We start from the raw sequence: 19914 nt of genomic DNA, 5'->3' as shown, positions 1-19914 counted from the left end.
GAGTAGAAAATAAAATCCGGGCAACTATCTGAACTTTAAAACCCTACAGCAGTATAACGTGACATTCCCAACTATGTGGTGGTTACAGTTAAAATAAGGCTTTCTAGTAAGTCGTCTAGACTCCATACTGCTCTTGTAACCCACAAAGCCATGTGTGGGCTGTGTACCGCTCCCTCACACGGGTCCTACCTCAAACCCGAAGTTGTAGCCCTGAATCATGGCCTCTCGGTAGTACTGCTGCAGCGTGGCCGACTCGGACTCCTCGACCTCGGCATCCAACTCCAGCGTGAACATGTGGTCCACGCGGTCGATGGCATCGCTTATTCTGTTGCACAGCTCGAGCGCATCGTTCTGAAGAGTCCCAGACCATGATCATTAGCCCAAGAGAGAAGGCACAGAGACACTTTGTCAAAATGTGGCAGAAAATCCCCATTTCCACCGTTCTCTGTGTGAGGTGGCCTGTAACACCTTACAAACCCAGGTGGGAACAACCCTCAGGAAGTGCCCGCTGCACTTAAACCAAGTCCCTTCTCTGAACAGTGTTGATTGTCACTGGCACCTTTGAACATTAACCACCAGAGAGCAATGGAGGAGAACATCAGGTCTACCGCCACCTGCTGGGTGGAGGCCAAGGATGCTGCCAAATATCCCCCAATACAAGAGGCATCCCCTTACAAGCAACCCCAAACAACAGGAGGCACCCCACCACCCCATACAGCAAGAGACACTCCACCACCACCCCATGTAACAGAAGACACCCCACCTCCTCATACAACAAAGAATCAGTCCCCAATGTCAACAGAGTAAAGGCTGAGGATCATGTCTTAATTTAAGTGCTTCTATAATGGCATCATGCTAGCTCCACACTCACCTCTTCACACCCATCTCACACACCCTCTCCCCACACTTATCCCTTCACACCCATCTCTTACACCCTTGTACACTGGGAGTGTATCACAAAGTATTCTTCAAAAATGTTCTAAACTCCCAAGGCTCACTAAATAAAATTAGGTATTCCTCAACAAACCAGTCTGAGCTGACCTTATTTTGCCAGCTTTGGGTTCTATACTATTTCCCTCTTTCTGACATATGCATCAAACCAGACTGAGATACTTGGTCAGCAGACTCGTAACCTTGATCCATGGACACCAATGCCCGAGTGCTTCTTTTGTTAGTCCTCACTCTTCCTGTTCTGAAACTCTCCTGAGCTACACAATACAATTCCCAGAGGCTACTAGGAGGTGCTGACCTCTCAGTAAGGCGCTCTGTGCTCAAGCCAGGATCCTTCAAACTCAAGTGGAATCAACACCATACAGCAGCTTATATGCTCCAGAGTACCCTGGCTTGAACTGAAGGGCAGTAGTCCCTTGGATTCATCAATAAGTAAAATAAACAGGACTGACAGAAGAAAGCCACGAGTTCACTGAATGACCGTACTTCCCGGGAGTCTGTAAGAAGCCGCAGCTCTGTAACTATGAAGGCTTGACTGACGGCTGCTGGAAGAGCAGATAAAAGCAGATCCAAGAGAGCAGCACCCAACACGGTGCTTAAAAGCAGAAAAGAACAGAAAGATGCAAAGCCGCGGCTGCCACGGACTGGGAGGGAAGCCCTCGTGCCTGCCCACACTGCTCCTTTCTGTTTTAGCTAACTTGGCTGAACCACATTCTGAACAGGAGGATAAACGCTTTTGACCATGTATAAAGAGCACCTGTAGCAACCTCAACTCTGGTAAACAGTCATCCGAGAGACCCACACAGTCATGGATCAGCTCATTTCCAACCTTCCCAGTTCTCCAGTTCCAGGAAACACCAAAGGGAATGTCTCGTGTACACGTGTGCACAAATGTACAGTAGGCAGAATGGGGCATCACATCCCTCTAATGACATCACCTCACCAGGTGACATTTCCACAGCCTTCCATCCAGAGCAAGGATGGTGTGGTCAGTACCTTTAGCTGCTGTAAAGCTTTGGCAATGACTGGCTGGCTGGATGTCTGCTCATGGTGTACAGTCATCAGCCCCTCAATGGACTGCTGGAAGGCCTTTCTCTGAAGTACGAGGTGAGCAGACTCCATGACAACCAGCAGAAGGTTGTCCACCTGGAAGAAAAACCAAACATAAGGCATAAAACAGACCAGTGACGCCTTTCCCGCCCCCAAACAGCACCACCCTCAAGTCTACCACGCAGCAGTTAGCACCCTGCCCGGACTGCCAGCTGGCACAGCTGCAGACCAGAGCAGCGAGCAAGCTGGCTCTTCAGCAAAGAGAGGAAGAAGCCCACTCTCCACTTGGAAAGGACGTGGGCACACATGGACCGTGTGCTGGAACAGCCCACAAAGATGGGAAAGTCGAGACGAGGTGAGCGCCCTGGCATGATTCACTAGGAGACTGAGTTACCTCAGTATTCGGGAGAGGCCTGCCTGTGCCGTGCTCACTTTCACACAAACAAGTCCTAACTGCAGGACTGGGGAGGGAAGGAGGAAAAGCCCAAGCTGGCAGCACAGCTGTGCAGGAAAGGTGATGGTGTCTGAGCTGTGGCAGGCCCGGGGACACCAGACAGGTCATTTGTGGAGCACGTCTGGCTGCCAAGCTGGTGATGAGCTAGGGAGGTGGGAGGACACGTTTACATCCGCTGCCACACTCCTGACTTAAACAAGCGAGTGGGCAGGTCTGACTGAGAGCGCAAGAGAAGGCACACGTGGAGGAGGAGTACGAGGAGGAGGAGGCGGCGGCGGTGGCTGGCCCAGCAGAGCTCCAGATGTGTGTGAACACCTGCTTTCACTGCCCCTAAGCGGGACACACATGTGAGGAGCCTCCGGAAGCAGTACTCAGTGATCTCAAAACCTGACCAGGCCCCATCAGGAGTCCTTCCCTGCACTGTGACACTTAAGCCACATCGTTTCCGCTCTTCAGGGGCACTCTGGACTGTGCTATCTAGAATTAGTGACTCATCAATAAAATGACAACTTTAAGATCCAACCGGCTGACCACAAAATGGTGTAAATCAAATGTGCAGGTCATTTCAAACATCCCAGTATACGCTGACACACTTAACAAACCTGCTGGGACACTTCAGTACAACCGTGCTAAGAAGGCATGTAGTGAACCATACACTTCAGAGCAGTGAAGGTGACATTTGTAAGCTGTCCCGGTGTTTCCTACAAGTGTTCTGACCATCACAGCTGATGGAGGGGAGGCCTACCCACCTGCATGCTTCTCAGGGTGTCCACGGTCTCCACCTGAGGCACAATTTTGATAGCTCGTGCTTCCCATGTGCTCCAGCCATCTTCTGAGTCACGGGCTCGGTCCCCATGCTTGGTCAGGAGCAGGAAGGCATCCACAAAGACGTCGTCCGGATCCTTTGAGCAGTCCTTTCCTGTGGCAGCATTGAGTAGCTGCAAAATAATTTTCTTCTCCTCAGCGAGGCTGTCGGGGACAAACACGTGCAAATTCTCTAGCCCAGGAATCTGTACCTGGAAAGGAAAACAACCCATTCTTGAACTAGGACATGTGTGATGGAAAGCAGCCAGGGCACAGGTGCATGCCTGTATTCCTAGCACTCAGAAGGCATGATGAGTTGGAGGCCAGCCTGGGCTACACAGTGAATTCAGGGCCAGCCTAGGGGGTTCAGGGAGAGGATAGTGTGAGGGAGGAGCATTAGTTCCAACAACACGCTGAAGTGTAAGCGGCTCAGCTGAGTGAGGCTGAAGGAGGGAGAGGGGCTGGGAGGAGCCCAGGGCATTGAAGGTTCTTTAGGCACAGGGCACTGCTTTACTGTCCCACATGCAGCAGCCAGTTCTTCATGGGGGTGTGTGTGCCTGGGACAACCTGTTAATGCTACTGTTCTAGGAGGCGGGGTCACTCTAACATGGACTATGATGGCATGACAGAGGTGCAGGCTGCACAGCAGCCACCCATGTCACACATCCCCAGTGTGCTAAACAGTTTGATCTCAATGTGACATAGGCCAGAGTCACTGAGAGGAGGGACCTCAACTGAGAAGACACCTCCATAAGATCAGGCTGTAAGCAAGCCTGGAGGGCATTTTAGTGATTAGTGATTGATGAGGGAGGGACCAGCCCATTGTGATGCCATCCCTGGGCTGGTGCTTCTGGGTTCTCTACAAAAGCAAGCTGAGCAAGCCATGGGGAGAAAGCCAGTGCGCAGCACTTCTCCATGCATCAGCTCCTGCCTCCAGGTTCCTGCCCTGTGTGAGTTCCTGCCCTGGCTTCCTTCAGTGATGAACAGTGATGTGGGAGTGTAAAGGAAGTAAACGCTTTCCTCCCCAAGTTGCTTTAGTTATGGTGTTTCATCACAGTAAGAGAAACCCTAAGACACCTGGGTTTGGCATATGAACGCCAATGATGTCATTTGCAGGTCCCAAAGTAATAAATCTTGAGCATCTTAAAGAAGACAGAGAAAGGCCCAAGAAGTAACTATGATGGTGACCGGGATGACTGTTGCCACAGAGTTACACCATGAACTGCAGAGGACCTGAGTGCAGGCGCTCAAACCAAAAGACAGCAATAGCATCCACAGTCACTGTTATAGTCACTGTTGTAAATATGCATTATATACTGAAAATACATGACTCAGTTCGTAACACGATACACCGAGGTCGATTCTTTGTCAGCAATTGTATGCGGAGTGTTCTTCTGTGAACCTGTGATCAGTGTGGAGCTCCTCAGCCCGGAATGTTAACTCTGAATGTTATGCACAAGTAGCCTCTTTAGACTGCAGCAGAGGCGAAGGACGCCTCGAACACCAGGGGACTCACCTTAACATACTGCTTTGCTCTCAGAACGTCTAGGAGCTCTCGGGCAGACGCAGACAGAACAAACTCTGCTGCTATTTCTAGGTCCTAGGATGACAGAACAGAAACGTCTGAGGATCGGCTTTAAGACAACCGGGGAGAAGGGTGGCAGTGCTCAGACGCAGACTCACCTTCCTCAGCATTTTAGCAAAGCCCAGGGCCTTGGAGGCTCTTTCCCGGGCCTCATGGAAGAGCTCCTTGAGTGCTCGGCTGATCTCGATGACAGACCTCCTGCCAGGGGTGAAGTTCAGTTAGCCACACTGGGGCACTCGTAACAAACATGTAGTAAATTTCAAAGCATAGCATAAACAACACCCTTAGGACTTCATCAGTGGGACACGAAGTTACTGAGAAGTGGCCAAATGCTCAGACACCTGATCCTCAGACTATTGTTATAGTAAGACCTGAGTACTTTCAGTGTACGTAAGGGACATCAAACATCCCTCAAGTAACAGTATATTTAATTTTCTAGATATTATGATGACATACTCTTAGGGAGTTTAAGAGCTCATAATGACTGGAAAGAAATTTAAATCGTTTGGTGACTACAACTACCCCCACCCCCAATACTATCCTGAGGCTCATGCTGACTTGTGTGACACAGTGCTACCACCACAGCTGATCTCAGGGTAGGACACCAGGGAGCAGGGCTAGAGAACTTTGAGATCCACCTCTGGCAGGCAAGTGGAGTATCCAAAGAGCTTCCATTCTTCAATTTTCATGGTGACTTTTCAATTACAACTTAAAGCTACAGGGTCCACCCCCCCCCCTTCACAGAGTCAGACAGACAGACAGACAGACAGACAGACAGACAGACAGACAGACAGACAGAGACAGAGACACACACAGAGAGAAAGAGAGACAGAGGGAGGGAGGAAAAGAGGGAAGGAGGGAGTGAGTGTCAGTGGTTCAGTATCACGAGCCAGCACGACACTGGAGAGCACTCGGCAGATGAGCCATGGCGCCCATATTGACCCTAATGTTCAGATGAGCCATGGCGCCTATATTGACCCTAATGTTCAGATGAGCCATGGCTCCCATATTTACCCTAATGTTCAGATGAGCCACGGCGCCTATATTTACCCTAATGTTCAGCAGAAGAAATGCACCAAGTGTAACAGCAGAAACGTGACAAATGGCATTAAAAGGCACATGGGCTGCTACAGGGATGTAAAGAAAACATAGCACTTAAAGATAGGCCAGGAAACACAAGCACAGTGTTGTCACAGCCACATTTAGCTAATACCCAGTTTCTATCGTGTGAAAGCCTGTTTGCCTGAACAGGAGTTCTCACATAAAGCCATAACCAGAGGACCACTGCCAATCCCCATCCGTCACTGTCTGGAATCCAGAGGTAAGAAATGGCAGAAGGCCGTTGTGACGCCAACCTTAGCTCGTCGGCAGCACCGTTGTCGTCGGCGCTGATCCACAGTTCAGCACAGCTCTCCTGTAGGCCAGAGTCCAGAAAGCTCCCCGTGGATTTCAGCAGCATCCCTGCAATGTCACTGGGGACAAATGGTGAAGCAGAAGGAGAATCAGCTGTTGCCACAACAGTTACAGACCAATGGGAGCTTTCTCTTAGCATACGACTGAGGAGAAAACACAGAACGCTAGACAGTAGCCCAGCCCACCTTTGTTCTGAAACACAGCACTGAGTATAAACCATGGTAGTAAATTGTGTGTCGGAGCCACACTGATGACACATGCTATTGCTTAAATGCTCAAGATGGCATAAGATGCCTCCAACGAACCAAATGCTGTGGTGGGAAAGCAACAGACACTGAAGCAGAGCTGTTCCCAACCTCCCGGTTAGCTCTTACACCTGACCTTCCTGAACGAACAGACCCTTACACACTAGTGTTAACCAACACCCAAGCATGCACAGCGGGTGAATCATGGTGACAACCCTTCACTATCACTACTGACCCCGATGATGACCCGCTGAGCGAGTGGATGAGAACGTGCCTGTCATCTGATGGGAAAGAAACAGGGCAGTGAAGCCTCTCCTGGAGAGAAAGCTTCCCCCCCACATCCCCAAACAAGGCTGGATGTCAGCAGGATTATCTGAAGGGGAGGGGAGGGGAGTCTAGGAAGGACAAGGAATTTGATGAAGGTGAGAAACCTTGTCTTGAAAGGGAAATGCAGAGACATTTGTCGGGCTGCAACACCTGGCAAGAGACCAGAAGCAGAGGCAGGGCTGTGCCCTGGAGGGCCTGGATTTAATGTAAGTTAGTTTAATCCCATGGCCATCAGAGCAGGCAGGCTTTAAAATATCTGATTGGGAAGGCGACTTCATCAGAGAAGGATTTTCAGAATATCATATAACACCTCGGATGCATTTATTTAAAAGCCCGGCTCCTGTTCACAGAAGCAACGGTGAACAGAGTGGACAAAGCCCTCACCTTCACCTTCTGGATGGAAAAAACAAGAACGATTTTCAGTACTTGTGAGTGGGAGCTTCTAAATGCAACAGGAAGGTGACACTTGTGAACAAAGGTGTGCGGGAAGTGGGGGAAGGAGTCGTGAAAGTAACTGGGTCACGGGTTTCATGTGGGGCAGCAGGCGCCATGTGTGCAGCCCTCGAGCTGCTGGGCTGCACGGTGTGGAGCCCAGGAGGTGAGGGCACGCTGGACGAGGCGGCTGGCTGCATGCGGCCCCAATGCCTGGAGCTGCCGAGTGCACAGGAGACGGCCTGACAGACTGGTTGACACGAGCAGTGTGCAGTTGGTGCTGAGTGTGTGATTCATCCTGGGGGCTGAGGGCTCACAGCAAAGCTTAGGAGTAGCCATGACCACAGACGAGTTGGAGTGGTTCTGCCCTGACTGAACCAACACAGTGGATGGGAAGAACACAGAACTAGGCCGGGGGGCAGTCCAGGGAGGGCAGTGGTAAAGCCTTGGCCGCTGTTATCAGAACAAGGGGGATGAGGCAAAGTCCAGAGATCGCTTTTGGGACTTTGAAGGACAAGTAGAGATGAAGACACAAGCGGCAACTGACGGAAGCAAGATCACAGTGCACCTGAACAACAGGATGAGGCGGACACTAGGGGAGCCTCTAAAGCCAGAGCCAGAAAACACAAGGGACATCAGCTGAGCCACAGCCTGAAGGACTGGGAAGTCAGCGAGCCCACGGCCCACGGCCCACTAAGATGAAGATACAACCTAGGAGCTGAGATCTCTGTAGGGAAGTGGACAGGCTTCCGAGACGCCAGAACAGTAGACAAGAGACTCTGACACCGAGAGAGGACAGACTGCCAGAGTCCAAGCGCAATTAGTCATACACAGCCGGGCCGATGCACACCTCCCAGGAGGGACGCACAGCCGGGCCGGTGCACATGAGTGACAGAAAGGGAAAAGTAGTAAAAGGAGGAGAAAGAGGAGGCTCACCACTGCTGCCACAGCAGCATGGGACAGCGGGTCTACAGGCCTCACCCTATATCAGGGTCAGAACTCGGAGAACCTGCCAGCATCTACAGCAGGCCTAATCCAACAGGAAGCTCATTTCCCCAGAGTAAGCAGACAGGGACTGCTCCTTCCTCAAGTGTCCCGAGTTCCATGCTTACTCCTTTGGAGTATGTAAGAGGTTTGTAAAGAGACACATGACATTCCCAAACCACTCTCAATGAAATGTAAAGATGTAGTTCTGGGCATCCCCACCAAGTTCAAATACATCAGTCCATCCCACCCTCACAGGACCCAAGTCTCCTGACTCACAAGGTATCCCGGCTCAAGCCTCACATTTGGAGTGTGCCTGCAATGGAGCCCCAGCCCTCTGCCCTCTACTGCCTGGGAGCTATGAGCACCCTCCCCTCCACTGTGATAAAGAATGTCTCCACACACTGTGGATGCCCCTTAGAGGGCAAACCCACCCAGGTGAGAACCTCCGCTCACACAGACACTAACTGACACTCAGATGTATGTGCACAAGAGAGAAGGAGGGTATTCAAGCACAAGGTTCCTACCAGAAAAGCTTTCCAGCCTGTGCTTCTCCTCCCCGGATGTAATGGGTTATTTCTTTGGTGAAATTCCATTCTTCTTCTAGCAGGTTTTTTAAGCTATGGGAAGCCTGAGGTAACTGCTGTAGCATTTGGATCCAGCTTCTCATGTAGTCAAAATACACCTAAAAACAAAAATATAAAATGATATGTTTCAGAGACTCCAGCGATGTGTAACTTGACCTGTTGACACGTGATATAAACCAGAAGGGTGAGACAGAGCAGTGATCGTGGAAAAGCATGGCATGCTGGGAAACAGGACTGCACCAGAGCCCGCTGACATCTAAGTGAGGGCTCTTCAACTGTGTGAATTTTCCACAACAACACATTCCTGTGGAGTAACTGAAATCATCGCAAAATATAGGAAAGCATACTAATGTCAAAAAATAAAAAAGCACATAAAAACTTTCATCATGAAAAGAGACATGGCTCCTCTGGGACACTAATGTCTTATTTTGTTTGGTTGCTTATTTTAGCTGGAGTGGGTTATCAGCACATATCCCACCAACCCTTCCTGACGCCCAGATTTGTGACATGAATTTTTCTAGACTTATTATGAAATAGGGGCAGAATATCCAGATGATCTAAGGTTGAGACGATCTCCACTACAAGTGCTACAACAGCTTTATTATTCTTCAATTCCCACCTTGACTTCTCTGTCAGTTAGGGGTGTGTGATGGTTAACAGCATGCAGACCCAGAAAGGCCACACCCTACCATCAGCATCTTCTGCCCATCTTCTGCCCACCCCTCCCCATCAGCATCTTCTGCCCACCCTCCTACCATTAGCATCTTCTGCCCACCCCTCCCCATCAGCATCTTCTGCCCACCCTCCTACCATCAGCATCTTCTGCCCACCCTCCTACCATCAGCATCTTCTGCCCACCCTCCTACTATCAGCATCTTCTGCCCACCCCTCCCCATCAGCATCTTCTGCCCACCCTCCTACTATCAGCATCTTCTGCCCACCCTCCTACCATCAGCATCTTCTGCCCACCCCCTACCATCAGCATCTTCTGCCCACCCCCTACCATCAGCATCTTCTGCCCACCCCCTACCATCAGCATCTTCTGCCCACCCTCCTACTATCAGCATCTTCTGCCCACCCTCCTACTATCAGCATCTTCTGCCCACCCTCCTACCATCAGCATCTCCTGCCCACCCTCCTACCATCAGCATCTTCTGCCCACCCCCTACTATCAGCATCTTCTGCCCACCCTCCTACCATCATCATCTTCTGCCCACCCTCCTACCATCAGCATCTTCTGCCCACCCCTCCTACTATCAGCATCTTCTGCCCACCCTCCTACCATCAGCATCTTCTGCCCACCCCCTACCATCAGCATCTTCTGCCCACCCCCTACCATCAGCATCTTCTGCCCACCCCCTACCATCAGCATCTTCTGCCCACCCCCTACCATCAGCATCTTCTGCCCACCCTCCTACTATCAGCATCTTCTGCCCACCCTCCTACCATCAGCATCTTCTGCCCACCCTCCTACCATCAGCATCTTCTGCCCACCCCCTACCATCAGCATCTTCTGCAGGTCATCCTCGAAAGCATCCATGTTGCAGTCGGTCTTCTCCAAGCCGTCCAGGACCTCCTGCAGCATGAACTGGTAATACTGCTTCATCAGGAGCCCGCCCTTCAGCACCTCTTTACACTCTCGCACAAGCTGCAAAAGAGCACATGCCATCGACACAGCTGTCACCCATATGCCCTGGCCACGCAGGCTGCCAGTCCTCACAAATTAGCCCCAGAAGCCCCAGAGGGACCCTGCCTCTGAGGAACCTGAAATGGTTTCTGACTCCAGAAGCCTGTTGTGGGCAATAGGTCAGCCATCTGTAACACAGAGATACATCACAGAGCAACCACTGCTCCACCAGATACATCCTACCAAGTCCACTCATACTGAAATGAATTTCTTTTAATAAGACCACTTTTACCAAGGTGTAGTTTAAGACAAGAGGCAGAAGAGCAAAAATATATCATGAAATGGGAATTTTAACCAGACCCAAAGTTTAAATAACATATAGAGGAAATGGTGGCTTCTGAGTAATGTAACATAGTTACCTACTGCTTGATGTGCTTCATCTACTACCAAAAGCTGCAAACCAAGCCAACTCTAAACTTAATCTGGTGAAGTCAGGTGTCTCAAGGAAGACAGAGAAGGATGGCAAAACGGCAATATTCCAGTGTAGCAGGTGATGTGTGGAGGACAAAAGCCTAGATGAGGCAGCCCCAGGAGCCCCTCCCACAATCAGAGCTGGGAGACAGTGCTCTCCAACCACAGGCCAGGGACTGAGGCAGGCAGACCCACAGATGCACTTGGTTTCAGAGGCCACAGGCACAGTGCAGTTCCAGGGCGGTGGCTAGGACACAAAGGCCGTGCCTCTCAGGCTTACTGCTTGCTACCACACGTGCAGCCAGGAACTAGTCAGGGAGGCACCTATACTCCCCCACAGCGTGTGTGCATACGCTGACCCCTGCAGAGCACGGTGGCCATTTAAAGTCTTGCTTTGCTAGAGTCTTTAGAGAATTACATGTGCATGCATGAACACACACAGTACAAACAAACCCCAACACACAATCTTGTTTGTGTGTACAGGAAGTGCATGTGTGCAGGGAGGACAACAGGACGGAAGCATACATGCTTTGTGCTCATCTACTGAGCGCCAGGAGAACAGGGGATTAACTCCTGTCACTGTCTATGCTTTCGATATGTATAAAACAAGGAATAAGACTGCTTCTGTAGATAAAAGCCCTTAAATGTTTCTCAAATAATTACTCATGGAATAAGAACTATAGCTACAAGCCAGATCTTCTAAAAGTGTCTGCATCTACTTTTTCATATTAAATGCCATCTAGGTATTTACTCCCGATCCTTGAATTTTTGTAACAGAAAACGTCTGTTCTCTTTTTTCTCTGAAATACTACAACAATCCTAGTTCCGTTGTCACTGTTCGACGTGCTCTAACATTAATTGCTATTTAGCTGTACAAGGGCCCCATGGTGAAGCCAACTCCACCCTGTCTCACAGGGTTGTATCTCATGAGGAACTGAGACAGGTATTTGACGAGCAAGGCTCAGCTACCTGCTGCAACCCAGAGAACAAGACAGAGCTATGGCCAGGTGGACCAGAAAGACAGAGCTATGGCCAGGCGGACCAGAAAGACAATGACAAACCTGAGCCGTGTGCAGGCAGTGAGGCTAACGTGCAAACAGCTCTGCCTGGTGCAGTGTCAACTGGAGTGGCAAGTGACAAGTGACAAGAAGCCTACTTCCAAATGACCTCATCGGTCTACACTTGACCAAACAAGCAAACACGTGTTCTATCTGGACCTGCTGTGTGACCTGACTCACCTGTGTCTCTTCAACTGCACTGACCTGTGATTCGCAGAGCCTGAAAGACGCTCCCTGGCTTTCCCTGCTCATGGAAACCACTCCCAGTCCCCCCGCCCCCCAGGCTGCTCTGAAGCACAGCCCCATACAATGAAGGCCCCGCCTGACACTCATGGCTCAGAAGGATCAGTGGACCCTACTATTCAATCTGCATGGCTGCTTAAGCAAGCACAAAGTCCAAAGCGTTCTCCTAGCATACTCTAAGACATTTCCCTACCTACACCCACCTCCAACACAATAAAGACTTAAGCTGTCTTCAAGGATGGACTCCATGACATTGTCACCCGCCACCCAGCATGTACAAGATTGGATCTCTAGTATCACCAAGAATAAGTAACTTTTTAAAAAAGGAATTTTGTTGTCAGTCATTAAGATTCACAGACAGAGCTGACAGAGTCATGTGGTAAGTCTGTTTTCATACCTCTCGGGAAGAAGTGAGTGGTAAAGAAGCTGAAACACACGCGTATCTTTGGGGACTACAGGTGAAGAACACTTTAGATTGCCCCCAAGAGGGTAGTAAAAACAAACACTAAGACGTGTTCTTTTCACTGTTTACAATTACTGAGGGAGGAAATCCTGAAAAGGAAGGCCGTAGCAATGTGGCCACGACTGCTTGTGTAAGCAGTGTTAGACACAAACCTGCTTGATACTCAAGAGGGAAGGCTCCCCGGCCGGCCTCTGTTCCAGCCGCAGCTTCAGGCACTCATGGATCACGTTCAGCAGGACCCGGCAGAGCACCAGGAAGGCGGGCTCAAAGGAGGGCAGGTCCATGGCCCTCAGCTCTTCCCAGGACACAGCACTGCACTTCTGCTCCGAGGAAGGAGGCGTCCCCGACAACTGCACATAATCCGAGCCCCACATGGGACCTGGAAAGTCAGAGAACTGCGGCAAAAGTTCAGGACACATTAAAGCTGTGCAGGGGACGTGGCCTGAAGCTGTGCTTATAAGTTTTGCTACAACCTGCTGACATATCTACACAATTCTCATTCCAAATAAAAAGGACGGCCAACAATTCAACACATACACAGAGCCCCAGCCCCAGTGACTCGTTACACACAGTGCTACCTACAATTACATCTGGACTGAGAAATCAATGAGTTGCTGAAATTACAAGAAAAAAGATTACAAAACTCCTAAATAGCTGTCTGTGTGAGAATAAAAGTCAGAGTTCAGCCAACCTTGCATCCATGTGGAGTCACACTTCCTGGTGTTGCAGAAGCCAGCTCCTCCCCACCCCCAGCTGCCCTCAGTCACATGTCACCTCATGCTGTCCAGGAGGCCCACAGTGTCCTTACCCACTCCTCCTTCAGCTGTGTCCCCACTCAAACTGTTACACTTTTCCCCAGAAAGCAGGAGGTCTGGAGCTTTCTCCCCTCATTCTTAAGCCTCTGACACCACTATCACCACCACCACCAGCAGCAGCAGCATTAAAAACCTTGACCTTTTTCTAAGTGAGATCATCAAAGTTTGAAAGCCTCAACTTTCTGCATCTCCAACTGTAGCTTGTTCTGTGTCTGTGGCATCTTTGGTCACCTTTGGTTACATAGGGGACTCTTTACTGTTCTCCACATCTTTTACACATTCAGAGGACTCACAGTCTGATATCTAAACTGTAGCCTTAGCCAGCACCTACGGGGAATCGATGTTTGCTACAGGCAGACTCCCTGACCCTTTCAGGGCCACCTTGGCCTAGCTCCCACCCTCCTGAGTGTCCTCATCTCTCTGCATTGCTCTGACACAGACTGCTCTGGCCCTCACATGACTCCACGTGCTGACCCTGGCGTAGGCTGCTTGCTCCTTTACTTTTCCTAACTCAGCCTAATTCCCAAGACTCAGCCTGTGATACCTTTCTAAGGACTTATTTCACCCTATAGCATGCCATGCACACTATCCCTTGAGTTCATTTTGATTGTTGTCATAGAAATATATAGCTCAATGACGGGGGAAAAGTCAATGCTCAAAAGTCAGAAAGCCTGGCTTCGGGTCATTTAATTAGCTATGTGGTTCTGGAAGCATCTAGTAGTCCTCAGGCTGTTTCTTTATTTTAAAAACGAGACTTGGACAGGGGATTGGAGCTTAGGTACGACATGTTTGCCTACACACACACACACACACACACACACACACACACACACACATTTTTTCTCTCTCCCCCTCCCCCTCTTCCACTCACTGTCCACCTTATACAGATTAAGAATAGCAAACCTCAGAAAAGGGTACTTAGAAACCATTTGCTCTGTCCCATCCTGTTGCTTTGGAGCAAATGCAGGCAAAGGCAGCTTAAGGCAGATCTATGTCAGAGGTTCACAGCCGCAACCTCCAAGAGCTCAAGATACTGTGTGTCCGCAGCCACCTTGCCATAACTGATTTCTGCGGGATCTACCTCCCGAGTGCTTCTACATTCCATGCATCCTAGCTCCTCCAACACATACCAGTTTTCAACAGCATCTCCTGACCCTGACATCTCACCCCACAGAGCTTTGTCTCAGGCTTGTCTTACCCCCAGCCGGATACTTCTAGTTGACACTCAGCACTGTACCTGTGAGGACCATTCCTCTTACCTAGCCCCAGAGCCCAATATCCACACAGACACTGACCACACCAACTATGAAGACTACGCTGCTCTGACTGTGGTCATCCTGCTGATTCTGCACAGGCCGACTCCTGACAAATGACTCACTCTCCTCAGGAGAAGGCCAGAATGCTCACCTCTAGGGGTTTTCTGTGGCTGCCTTGGGGAGCACGTTTCTCCAATCCACACATCTTGCAAATGCATGTTTGGCTACTCAGTTGCATCCACCACTACACACTGAGTTCCCTGGTAAACCACCAGTTCTGAGGAAAAGACCCTTGACCTCCAGTTAATCAGGATCAGCCAATACCCAGGTGGCATTTGTATCACAGGACGCTGAGCCAACTTTTGAGCGGTAAGCTAATGGTGAACACCTGGATTCTCCGGCTCCCCCGACAGCACCAGGGAACACATGACTCCCCTGAACTGTGTTATCAGAAAGTCTCTGGTTCTCAGACTTGTTATGTGCTACTTGCGGATGCCATCCCAAACTGAAATTTCTATGAAGCCAAGTAGACAGCAGACATAGGCGGATGTGGGAGGGGCTGGTCAGCTTCAGCCAGCGGCTCCTGAGTAGGGATGAGGCCTGGTATTCCAAGAGAAACCCCCAGCGCAGAGTTTCAGAGGAACTCCTCCCATCTAAAACATTAACTGCTAAGTTAAAAAGTCGTATTACACAAGCACATGTATAGGTGCATTCTCATTAAAAACATGGGGGACAAAATGTTAACTCTAGGAGGCAGCACAGCGCTGCCAAGAGCAGGCATAGCTTAGCCAGACTTCTGGGTTCATGTCCTGGTTCTGGTACACGCAGTGTGTGCGCCCCTGACCAAATTATTTGACCCTCCTTCTCCTCAGGCACGGGCACTGTTCAAGTCAGTGGCTGCTGCTGGCTCCATTCCCAACAGTGCTGCTGCTATGCTGTCACCACGGGATCCAGTGCTCCCTGTGACTTCCAACTCCAATCTTACTGTCAGGTCTGATTCAGCTGGCTCACAGCTGTCAAAACCATGTGGCATAGCTTCCCCCACATAAATCTGTTTTAAAACAGAAACCCTCTAGGCAAATGAGCAAGCATGTGCTTCCAAGGCTGTCATTAAAGCAAAGTTCTTGTAACTTTACTTATGAAATCAGACAGGCAATGACTGGAACAAACAACTTAGCCCCGGCAGCTTCACGGTAATGCGTGCCATACTTCATGGCAGCAGGGAGACTACCGCGCCTTCCTCGGAGCTTCGGTGGCTGGCACAGACCTGCACCGTGCTAGCCATCGGTCCTGCATCCCACACTGGAAGATCTGCTCTCCAGGATGGGCAGAGGCATGTATATTTTTAAAGCCCTCTGGGTAATGCTGGTGTGTTGCCTGGCCTGGAAACCACTGGTCTATTTTTAAGTCTGGTAGCTCAGGCTCCTCCAACACTCCACAACACTGCTACTCAGAGGTTACCTCCTCCCTAAGCCTGTTTCCTCAGGGCCTGACTGAAGCAGTGACGTTGTCTGGCACCTAGTGAGACTCAGCGGCAGCCTAGTCTCTGAGGCCGTGTCCACACTAAACAGCCTCTTCAGGGTTTCCTGTGTTACAGGAAAGACTGGCATAGTGTTTAACCGTCAAAGACAAACAGCCATCAAACGCAATGACATAGTTTCTAATGTAGAAAGCAATAAGACAGCAGCCAGGCACTTCCTCGGTATTTGAGATAGTGTGGCAGAGGCAGTCAAGGAGTGTGAGCATCTTCTATACTACACTGAAGTGCACGTAAGCCTTGCTGAGGAGCGCTGGGAACGTGTGCTAACGAGGCAAGGGCATGTGCAAAGGGAGATGCTTAAACTCTGTGTGGTGGCTCCAGGTTTAGCTCACAGGTAAAGGAGCATACACTAGAGAGGCTTTCAGCAGGGGGAAAGAAAGCTAAAGCATGAGTAAAGAGGTGGAAACACCTCGGCACCACAGCAAGGGCACTGCTCCAGTAAAGGGTGGTGGACAGGCAATTATAGACCTGTGTGCACACAGACCATAGCCACATGGTAGCCTGGAAGCAGTAACACAGCAGCCATGCTCAGCCCCTGGTGGGAAGGCCAGAGGCACTGTGCTCACAGGCAGCATCTACAAAAGGGCAGGCACTGGAGACTGAGCACTGTGCAAGCTCAGGGGGCCTGGCCTGCTGTTTGGAAATGGTAATTAGGCACACTCGGCCGTGGGAATATAGATCATGGCAAGGTGAGAGATATCAGAGGGCCCTGTGGTCCAAGTCGGCTCTACACAGAGGAGAAGGGAACCAGAAAAAACAAGAAATAAACGAGAAAGCAACAAAGACCTCAGGTCGGCTCTTGGTGCACAGGGTGGAAGTCTGCAACTTCATTCACTTCTTCTTTCTTATATTAAACTTACATTAAATTACATTAAGGGAAATCCTGTGGGCATTATGAGTCTACCTCATGGACTTACATATGTGACAACCTGAGAGTCTCTCACAGGACACCCTTTCAGACCGCAGACGAACATCTTCCACGTGAACCCTGACGGGTAACCTATCCTCAAACTACAGTGAGCCTATGAGGTCTGGGTGTGTCCTGGGGAGAGCAGTCTGTAGCCCTAGGGAGTAACAATCACTGAATTCAAACAGGCCACTAACATGGACGTTGCTCATGTTACTAAAATAAACACAGCAGACTATTTCTAGTTTGCAAATTGTTTAAACAATAAATATAATAAGACTTTAGGAGAAAAGTATTTTATAAAACATGCCTCCAAAGGGCTACTAAAAATCGACAAACACTGCTCAGAAGTAATTTAATCATAAGGAATAGATGTGAAGTCAAACATAGGGAAAAAAACCAAACATCACAAATAAATGTTATTTCTTTTCTGTGACGCCCTTCAATGAGATCAGCCAGAAGCCATAAAGGCAGAATGCATCGCAGCCATGCCCGCGGCCCCGTCTGCTGCACGTCTGCTGCACGAGACCATCTACAGGCTTCCAGCAGTGAGGCAGGAGCACACAGGCTTGTGTCCTGTTTGAGGGGCTGAGCTCAGAACATTTTACTCCCAAGCCTCGAATGCCTCCAAATATACCATTATTAGGAAGAGATTAAAGATAAAACAACATATTTTAAAGATAAACAAAAGCCCACACTGACTTACACTTGGCTTTGATGGGGGAAAATAAGGTAACAATAATCCTAAGGATAAAAGGGGTTTGTATTTGACGCACATAGATTTTATTGTATATATGAGTATCTGGTGAGGCTTCATTAACTCTGTGGGTAGACAGGAATGCACTGTTACATGCATCTCCCAGACAGAAGACTGGGATCAAAAAGACTGAGTCAGTGGTGAGGTCAGTCACTCAAAAAACGGGGCCTGGCTAGTGGACCTTAAAACCAAACTCTGGGCAGCTGCTCGCACAGCTGCAGCATGCAGCCCGAGGCCGCCAGCTTCTGGCTGCTCAGCAGAGAGCAACCTCTCCATTCCTCTTGCCCTCTCTTCTCAGCCTGCTCTCCTCACACTCTGGCCTCTCTCGTCTGAAGCTTCTCTCCCTACCACGAGGCTGCCCTCCATGCCAGCTTGACCCCAGGGGTGACCTTCTCTTTTTCCCATCTTCCTCCTCCAGGCAGCTGCTGAGCCTTGCAGCTCCTCAGCCTTGAAGTTTTCCTTTGAAACTCTAATAAAATTGTCTGAGCGATCTTAAAAACAATTGTGGCTCTTTCCCTGAGATACTTAGTAATATGACTAAGACACAAGAAACCCAGGATGAGAATGTGCATGTGTGCACACACAAACGTTCACACATATACATACAAGCTCATACATGCATTGCACACCATGTATCACACAGAATGTATTTGAGCCCAGAATGCCAGCAGGATCTCCCCTGAAGCCAGGACAGTATAATATAAGAGGGAAGAGGTAGAAAAAGCTACAGTCTGAAGTGTCCAACATGCATGGCCAGCATGAACACACATGCATGCATCGCTCCACTTGCAGACGCTGTGGTCTGAAGTGGACTAAAGACACTAAAGACAAACTCTTCCTTTCACGCCAAGCTAACCATAACTTCAGGCCTCCCCGCCTGCCAGTGGAGCTGGTCTCTGCGGCAGGGCTCTAGGTTGAACTGTAGGAGGCCAAACGAAAAACTAATTCTACTTTTGGAAAGCTGTCTGAAGGGAGTTCTCATTAGCAGCCTTTGCTAATCATATCACCTCAAAACACTTTACAAAAACGAAACCAATAAATAGTGAAAGCCACCCTGCCTTCCCACGAGTGTCCTGATGGAATCCAGCCCCTGTAGATAAATTCCTCAAGCACAGACCTCACCATGTGACATCTGTGACAAGCTTTATTCTACATCTACAGTTCTCCCTGACAAATCTACACAATGAAATCTTATTACAGTGACCCGTGTGTGAGAAGGAAAGAAGCCTCCATTTGTCCTTTGCTGAGTACCTGGTGTCCTCTGAGGCTCATCGTCTGCCTGAGAATGCAGACTTGAAGTCTGAAAAACCTGGACTCTCTCTTCAGGTGTCTTCCACCTTATGGAAACACCTTGTGCCATTTCTGACTCCAAAGGAGGCCATGTTAGACAATAAACTGAAGCTTAAAAAATTACAATGATTAGGTATAGACATATGTTGGCTACTAAAGTCAAAATCACCAACTAACGCAGGAATTTGGAATCTCACAGGACTGAGAACTTTTGCTGTCAGTCATGGGAACATGGAAACTCGGAAGGGAACACCTACTCACACTGCAGTTTAGACTCTGAGGTCGGCACCTGCAAGAGGCCCCCGTCTCACTCTACCACCCTGAGCGGTATTCTGAATTTCTGAAGCATCATAATGTCAAAATCAAATTACAACACACTTTGTCTAATGGACACGCTCCTCTTAAAAAGTCTTGCACAGTAAAAGATCCATTTACTGACAACCAAGTTCTTCTGTCTGCACCAAACATGTCAGCCATGACTACAGTAGGTTTTACATGTCTCTACGATTTGCATCTTTTAAGGTCCAGTAACCAAAACTGGGCTTGCTGCTCAGGGCATGGTTAACTGTCTCCAGTCCTGTTGTGTTTCCTTTGTGATGTCTTGCCGAGCTAGAGATCATGAGTGAACCCAGGGCCTTGCACATGCGTGGCTAGC

The 19914-nt window shown here is 49.5% G+C and overlaps 1 protein-coding gene across 7 annotated transcripts in view; it reads right to left on the bottom strand.

Annotated features, from left to right (window-relative positions):
* Window positions 1-19914, bottom strand: part of Map3k4 (mitogen activated protein kinase kinase kinase 4) — an 89248-nt gene that overhangs the window by 21588 nt on the left and 47746 nt on the right. For 4 of the 7 annotated variants that reach the window (XM_063288432.1, NM_001401453.2, NM_001415845.1 and 1 more), the window contains 9 exons: window positions 12847-13089; window positions 10334-10480; window positions 8773-8930; window positions 6200-6316; window positions 4943-5042; window positions 4776-4859; window positions 3205-3471; window positions 1948-2097; window positions 190-351 (listed from right to left, as the gene is read on the bottom strand). In XM_063288432.1, coding sequence (XP_063144502.1) covers window positions 190-351; window positions 1948-2097; window positions 3205-3471; window positions 4776-4859; window positions 4943-5042; window positions 6200-6316; window positions 8773-8930; window positions 10334-10480; window positions 12847-13089 — 1428 coding nt within the window. Of the gene's footprint in view, window positions 1-189; window positions 352-1947; window positions 2098-3204; window positions 3472-4775; window positions 4860-4942; window positions 5043-6199; window positions 6317-8772; window positions 8931-9521; window positions 9532-10333; window positions 10481-12846; window positions 13090-19914 lie in introns of those variants that run through there. The other 3 variants (XM_039110574.2, NM_001107456.3, XM_063288437.1) reach the window with 3 other exon arrangements.

The sequence above is a fragment of the Rattus norvegicus genome, chromosome 1, assembly GCF_036323735.1.
Source record: "Rattus norvegicus strain BN/NHsdMcwi chromosome 1, GRCr8, whole genome shotgun sequence".
Taxonomy (NCBI): Eukaryota; Metazoa; Chordata; class Mammalia; order Rodentia; family Muridae; genus Rattus; species Rattus norvegicus.
This window is presented reverse-complemented; position numbering and strand designations above follow the sequence as displayed.